This window comes from Alligator sinensis, unplaced genomic scaffold (genome assembly GCF_000455745.1).
Source record: "Alligator sinensis unplaced genomic scaffold, ASM45574v1 scaffold389_1, whole genome shotgun sequence".
Classification (NCBI taxonomy): domain Eukaryota; kingdom Metazoa; phylum Chordata; order Crocodylia; family Alligatoridae; genus Alligator; species Alligator sinensis.
The window spans coordinates 2,017,006-2,024,798 of NW_005841951.1; the positions used below are offsets into that span (position 1 = coordinate 2,017,006).

Here is a 7,793-nt window from a genome sequence, read left to right on the forward strand (position 1 = left end):
GTCATCCAGTTCATTAATACCCAGTAGGCGTGCCTGAGGTACCTCCAATTCTAGACGATAGGACAGGTTTCTCAGTGTGCACACACAGTTCTCCACTGTCTAGAACCCAAAGTGTGAAGATAACCTGTAATTAACACTTTCATATAAAATGTATCAAGCTTTCAGACCACAGAATCTGGGATGAGGAACCCCAAATTCTAAATTTGAGCCTAACCACTCCTTCCTGGTCCTTGGACAAATTACAATCCTGTAAACTTCTTTCCCAAAAATGTGATAAGAGTCACCCACTTTACAGTGATAAGTTCAGGATTTTTTAAAAGTATTTTGAAGGTGAAAGGCATGCTAAGCTCTGAATATTATTATTATTTACCAAAGAGGAAGTACTTCAACATTGTCAAATCAAACACACAGAATAAGTGTGTTCCACAGTTGGATTTGATTGTGCATAAATAAATGTAGCTGGAAAAGAAAAGGTCAGCAAAAGTAAGTAGACCACAAGTGGTTAAATTCTACTGTACACAGCAGAACAGAATCACATCAGACAACTGGTTTAGTACCAAAGAATTATTTAGTTAAAATATGGCCACACCTTGCTGTCATAGTCTGATGTGTTCACACACGTGTGAATCACATACAGCAATGAATCAACCAGTCCTTCACAAGACCTCATCTGTTTCCGTGCTTCTTCTCCTGCAGAGCTTAGGTTCCTGAGTGTTAAAATATAGCAAGAATGTAAATCAAGACTGTACAGTATTCACAGGCATATATTCATAAATACAGTGTTTTAATTAATCAAATAATTTGCAAAAGGAAGGCCTTTTCTAGAGTTAGCTGATCATTTACGTTGGGAAATTACAAATATGCCACTTAGGTCAATATAGTGCACTGCAAACAAATAGACTATATGTAGTTCATAAAAATCTGAGTCAGGGGGAAAAAAAGCACTTTTGGCAGGAATAGTCTAGCAATGGCAATGTTCCAGGGTATGGGATGACCATTACCAAGTGCAAGGAAATCCCTCAGTTTCACTCTGAGGACTGCAGAGCTCTGTATCACAACACTGTAGTTTAAAGAAACACAGTCAATGTGAAATCACTTTAAAAAAGGAAAAAGACACAAATGGATTCACTATTTCAGGCCCTTGAGTTCTCATGTAATTGATTTTTTTTCCTTTTTTTAAAATTTCCCTATTTTACAAGTGTTCTTCTGTCTTGGCGATGTGTGAAACACCCACGTAACGGAAGAAGTAAAATTGGCTATACAAAAAGTACTGCTGTGAAGTGGACAGGAAGTAAAGACCCCCAGAAAATAAGTGCTTCGTCTAATTTTTCATTGATAGTAATCTTACCTCTTACCTGTAGCAATAATATCTTATAAGAATTATTTAGAAATGCAATTTTAACTTGCCATTAACTAAATGTCATGCACTGCTTATTGTTAACTACATTTAAATATTCACAGTCACTAAGCTTTCTTATATTTTTCATTAAAAGTATATATGCCTCTGATTATTTGTAGTTGTTTCTAAGATTTAAGTGGATTTTGCAGAAAAATTAAAATCCTTTTTATATGTTATATAACCTCACCAGTGTTGTGAATAATATCACATTACTTCTGTAGAGGAGACTTCATTCAAATTGTTTCAAATGCTTATGGAAAATTCTTTTAATATTATGACTTTGGTAATATTAATTACCGTTAATAAGGAAAAGGTCACTGTATGATTTGAGAACAAAAACAACAAAAATGTAATGCTCAGGAAAAGAGCTGAAACAGCATTCATTAAATGGTCTCTCCTAGGGTCTAAGTCTGTATTTATGCTGTTTTCTGAACAAGGATGAGTATGAAGCAGTGCTGGCCTGAATGACAGAACTAAGCAGACTACAAAGAATATAACAACTACATGGTTTAAGAAATTGCATTTTAAAAAGAATCTGGATTCACTGTTGTACAGTTTGGTTATTATGTTAATATGGATCTTGTAGTACGCAGTGACTTACCTCAGGCATCCTGTGGTATTGCGTAGAACTAGAGAAGTCTGGAATTTAATTTTATGATCATCATCAAAGGCAGAATTATTCCATCCAGAATGTGGAACTATCACAGTGTTTGTTAGCGTAGACAGAGCATCTCTAATGATTGTCATTTTTACTGCATCACATGAGGACAAGTTCCAAAGAACTCCTGAAAAGAAAATCCCATTGCAGTATTTAATGTTGAAAGATCACAAGAGACTTGGCAGCATTTATTATACCAAATATAAAATAGCATTCACTGTTAAACAGGTGGATAACAATTAACAATTACAAAAAATTGGATTTTAAAATTTAAATTGCATTTTTATTTAAATTAGATTTTCAAAATTTAATCACATTTTTTTTTTTTCCTTAAGATGCTTGAAAAGCAAAAACCTATATAAAGATAGTTTTAATTTAAGATATGTCAGAGCTCAAAGATATCATTGTGGAATAGGGATTACAACATCTAATTATATACTATTTGAGACAATATATTTCTGTAATCTTTTTTAGAAACGTTTTATAAATAGGTCACAACAGGCCACAGACTATGTTAGGTGCCCAATCTTATGGGGTTCCCAGAGGCTCCTCTACAGATTAGCAAAGATTAAAAAAAATACACTCCACCCAATGGGACTCAGTACTCAGTCTAGAAGATCCCATTAAGCATCTCTGTGATGCTTAGTTTCAGTTCTCAAACTATGGATTTGTGTCTCCAGAGATAACAACTTTGTTAATAGCAGTATATGGAAATGAAAGATAACAGACCTGATAACCTACCCACCAGCCCTATTGTGTCTCTGCAAGTTTGTGTACACAGAGTCAAGCCCTTGCTGCTCTCTACAAGTGCAAAGTTTCAAAAAGTTAAATGAATAGAAGATTGTTGGGGTCATGAATATCGCATACTCCCGGAGGCTGGGGGGGGGCATGGCGAGCTCTTGCAGGTGGCGGCGAGCGGTGAGCTCCCGCAGGCGGCCACAGTGCTGTCAGCAGCAGGGGGGGAGTGTGTGGCGCATGCTGACCAATGGTTGGTGACCACCCGCAGACGCTGCCAGCAGTGTTGGTGGTTGCCAGCAGTGATCAGGGACTGCCCACGGATGTCGCTGGTGATGGCAGTGGTGCGGGTGCAGGTGGGGTGGCAAGCGGCAACCGTCTGCAGGCACCACTGGCGGTGTCAACGGCGCTTTTTGCAGGGGGTGCACCGCCGAGCTCAGTGGGTACATGTGCACCTGCATGCACCCACTACATGGCGCCAATGGTTGGGGTGGAATAGATCTGGGCAAGGAAGAAGAGTCTGGAGATCAATGCAAGAAGGGAGGGGCAGTAGAAACAGAAGAGAAACATTTTGAGTAGAATATTCCAGAAGTCTTAAGGGATACGTTTCTGAGTATAGAGACTGTAAAAGAGACTCAGTTTGGGAAAATTTTCATGAAGGTTATATCAAACAACAAGAATGCACTTTTTGTAGAAAACAATTATTAAATCAAGGCTTCCTGACCAGTGACTTAAATTGTGATTTAAATCAATTTGATTTAAATCAAATCCACCTGTGGCTAAATATCCACACGTAAAGCATGGGAAAAATAATTTACCTATACACAAGCAAAGGCAATATGGTGCATCATCCTACCTTTACACTCCAAAGTACATATGATCAACAGGTAATCTGAAAAGTTGCCCTTGAAAACTTTTATTTTACAGACTGTGTAAACAAAATGGCTTTCATATTGTGGGGTATATTTTCCTTGACATTCCCCAGCCTGGCTGATCAATCAAAGCAGAGGTGTCAGCAGCCTACCACTCAACTGCCTGACAAAACAAAGCATGAAATGATAAAAAGAACACACCTAATCTTAGGTGAGATGCAGGGAAAGTATGTACCTCAGTTACTGCAATACACTTCTTATTTTCTCAACAGAAAAAAAAAGCTTTGGAGAAATTTTCTTTAGTGATCTAATAGGGTGCAAAAGACTCCTCTCTCACAGAGAAGAGAACTCCATTATAACATTCCAGAAGACAGGAGGAAGATCCACATCTGGTTCCGTAGGGACAAGTACCCAGAGTCTCAATGCAGTTGACAAAACACATCTTTCTGGAGGTATGCATCTTGGACTGGATTCTTGTGTCCCATAAGGCTTAATTAGGGTTGTCAAACATACAGCCCATGGGCCGGAACTGACATATGGTACTATGGGATTCAGCCTGTGGGTGTCTTGCCAGCCCCAGCCCTGCATACTGCACGGAAGATGACAGAACAAGGAATAACAGTCTCAAGGTGAAGCAAGAGAAGTTTAGGTTACATATTAGAAAGAACTTTCTCACTAGGAGGGCAGTAAAACACTGGAACAGGTTACCTAGGGAGGTGGTGGATTCTCCATTCATGGAGGTTTTCAAGACCTAGCTAGACAAAGCTTTGGCTGGGGTGATCTAGTTAGGGATGGTCCTGCTTTGGGCAGGGGGTTGGACTAGATGACCTCCTGAGGTCCCTTCCAGCCCTAATTTTCTATGATTCTGTCACACTCTGCTGGACAGCTGTGTGTGCTGGCTCTGGAGCCAATCCAGTGGGGTACCACATGCACAGAATGCCCTGTGCCAGCCCCTTGTGCCTCATGCAGCATGTGTGGCCTGTCCAGCCTCCCTGTGCTGTGTACAGCATGCGCTAGCCACTGGTCTCGATTTGCAGGCAGCCTGTGGGCTTGACCTGGCACCGCACATAGCACAGGGCGGCTGACTGCATGCAGTGCCCACAGCACCAGAGCCAGGGGCGGTCTGGGAAGGAGGCTGCACGCAACACCCTGACAAACTGGCCCTGTGCACTGGCACTGTGAGCCAGATGAATTTGACATCCCTGGGCTAAACTACTTTCTACACATCTAAGAACCAATACCCTAAATGAACCTCTCGTCTCAGTAGAATAGATTTTGCCAACACTGCACTCAACATGGCAAACACCAAACCATAGTTCTCTGAGAAGAAAAAAAGCAGAAGAAACTTTGTGCTGGCCAACTGTGTAGATAACTGTGTATTAGGGTTCTGCGTGAGCAGCTTACTGTGTATCCCTGGGCTAGAGACAGAAATTACACATAAACCAGTATAAGTGATCAGAAACTGCTTCAAATCTGTAACAAAACAGAAGTTCAGTGCACATAAACCACTTTCAAAATAGCCCAAGCCAGTTTAAGATAAACCTGGAAGTTAAATCATTTTACTGAACTTTGGTTTCAGATCCCCTCCAGATTCAAGTTAACTCACAGTCCCCCAGCATCCTGGATGCTCTGCACCTCCCCCACAACCCCCCCTTGCAGGGTGGGTGAGCTAACCTGAGCCCAAGCTGTCTGCTCCAGCCAAGCAGGGAGGTGTGCTTTAGCACCTCCTCGCTTCTGGCCTGGACCACTGCAGGCATGTGGCTACATTTCCAGAACCAAAAGTGAATGTCTGTTTGCTTGCTTATTGGTTCAGTCTATGCAGCTTAGACTAACCTGCAAAAAGTGAATTGATTCGGCTTCAGGCTTTTTGACTGTCTGTACTTAGCCCTATGTCATCTATGGTCCAGAACCTTGAGCTTTCTTGCCTCGAGCCATTAGGGTTGAAAAAAAATTCTTTTAAAATATGAACTAAGTAGAATCGATGTAGCGTTATCTACCTTACATACAATGTCAAAATAGTTCTGTGAGGTGTAAACTGTCCCCACTTTCCCCTAAAAAGTTAAAAAGATGTTAACTTAGCAACTCAGTGATAGGAACTTAAATGTAACCATTGATAATTTCACTGTTGATCAAAAAACATAAGGAAGAAAATAGATTATCATATTCTGAAGATCTGCAGACTCTGCTAGAATGAATCTTTTTGGATCATAAACAGATACTGCTTAGAATACTAACTGCCAAGCAGAGGCAAGGATCACATATGGAAAAGTCAGGATCACTCATGAAGCCCCACAAAGCATATATGATGACCTTTTAATTCATCTCTACAATCTGCTGTGTGTAATGTCACTCTGGTGCTTCAAATAGGTGGAGTATGGAACACTACAACTCCTTTTTCCCCCACCACTCTATGAGACTGCTAAATAACACTTACATTGTGCTTGTCTTTGAAAACATCGGCAAAAATGTATGGAAGTTAGGTGCTCCTCTGCTTTTACTTATATGCCAGTACAGGCTTCAACAGTACAAAAGCCATCACTGCTCTTTGGCATAAATTTAAATACCCCTAAATACCATTTCCTTCTCATGAACTCTAATTCAATAGATTTCATAGACATTAGGGGCTGGAAGGGACCTTGTGAGATCATTGAGTCCAGCCCCCTGCCATAGGCAGGAAGTCTGCTGGGGTCAAATGATCCCAGCAAGATAAGCATCCAAATGCTTTTTGAATGAGTCCAGAGTAGGTGCTTGCACAATTTAAATAATAATTTACAATTAATCAGTTAAAAAAGGTTTTAAATTTGCAATCTGTGGAGAGAGAATGGCTGCCAAAATTTGGGGTATGTTTTCCTCAACACACCTCAGCCTGGCTGACTGATTTTTAATTAAGTTTAAAACTGTACCAAACTGACCTCTATTAAAATTCAAATCATACACATATTTGTTTTAGAAAAGAATTCAAGATCTTTCTAAGATGTAATGATTTTTGTCATCGTCACATAATCTGAAAAAACGTAGTGAACTTCTGTTGCTTCAGTATTTGCTACTTAATAGAAAAATTCAGCATGAACTGGAACAAATTAAAAGGTCTTTTTTGGTTAGACTATGTACATAAGGTTGGTAGGAAAAGCTTATTATCGTTAGGAAGAGTGCTCCAAAAGCTGCCCACATTTCATCAAGAAATTGAAGAATCAAAGCATACTGGATACAACTTACAATACAATACAAAACAACTTTTCTTGCATCAAGATGACTATGAAAGGAATAAGTGACTTGCTCCATTCTCTCCATATGAAAATTATATGCAGCTGAAATGATATTTTACTGAATGAAGCAATTTGTTGGTATGATTAACAGCAGCATTGTACTCATACTATATGAAAAAAATCATGCATAACAAAATAAGGAAGACATTGGCCAATTCTGTTTATCTTCTTACAGTGAAAAACTTCTAGGTCCAGCTGATGAAATTAGTATCTGCCCCCTCTCCACCTCATTAAACAATAAATAAACCAAAACTTTTGCACCTTCACTTAAAGGGCAATTAATACTTGATAGGTCATGAAAAATGTTGTTAAGGAAGCAGTGAACAGGAGAGAGATCCACTCTGAGGGAAAGCAAAACTAAGAGAACACAAAGGGTTTTAACTTTCCATAACAGCAGCATTACAGATGAGATTAAGTGCATGTTTTAATTTCTTACAGGGCACAGACACACCTACCACCCCCAGAAATAACTTCAGATTGCTTACAACGTTTTCACAACAGAAAGACCAGAACCCCTTTGAGGCGGGGAAACAGGTATGTGCAGGAACAAAAAAAATGTCCAGGGGTCTAAAAAAAAGCGAAGTATAAAAAAGCGGGTCAGGGCACGGTAACCATGCCCTGAGGCAATCGGAGGCTGGGTCCTCCATAGAGACACTCTGGCTGCCAGAATGTCTCTATGGTTGGCCCCTAGCCCTGGTGCTGAAACACACGGCCAGCCAGGCCATGTGTTTCAGCACCAGGGCTCCGGTGCCGGTAAGGGTTTGGGGGCCTGGAGGAGGGGGGAAGGGACTGTGGAGGGGGACCTCCGCCGGCCCTGTCCACTCCCCCACCCCCTGCTCCCCTTGCCAGCTCCCCCGACGCCC

At 40.6% G+C, this 7,793-nt stretch overlaps 1 protein-coding gene across 5 annotated transcripts in view; it reads right to left on the bottom strand.

Moving 5' to 3' along the window:
• The window catches only part of PKP4 (plakophilin 4), a 187,145-nt gene that overhangs the window by 31,299 nt on the left and 148,053 nt on the right, over positions 1–7,793 (bottom strand). For 4 of the 5 annotated variants that reach the window (XM_014518399.2, XM_014518401.2, XM_014518400.2 and 1 more), the window contains exons 11-13: positions 2,001–2,184; positions 590–707; positions 1–99 (exon numbers count right to left, since the gene is read on the bottom strand). The exon at positions 1–99 is cut by the window's left edge and continues 114 nt beyond it. In XM_014518399.2, coding sequence (XP_014373885.1) covers positions 1–99; positions 590–707; positions 2,001–2,184 — 401 coding nt within the window. The remainder of the gene's footprint in view (positions 100–589; positions 708–2,000; positions 2,185–7,793) is intronic. The other variant, XM_025199920.1, reaches the window with a different exon arrangement.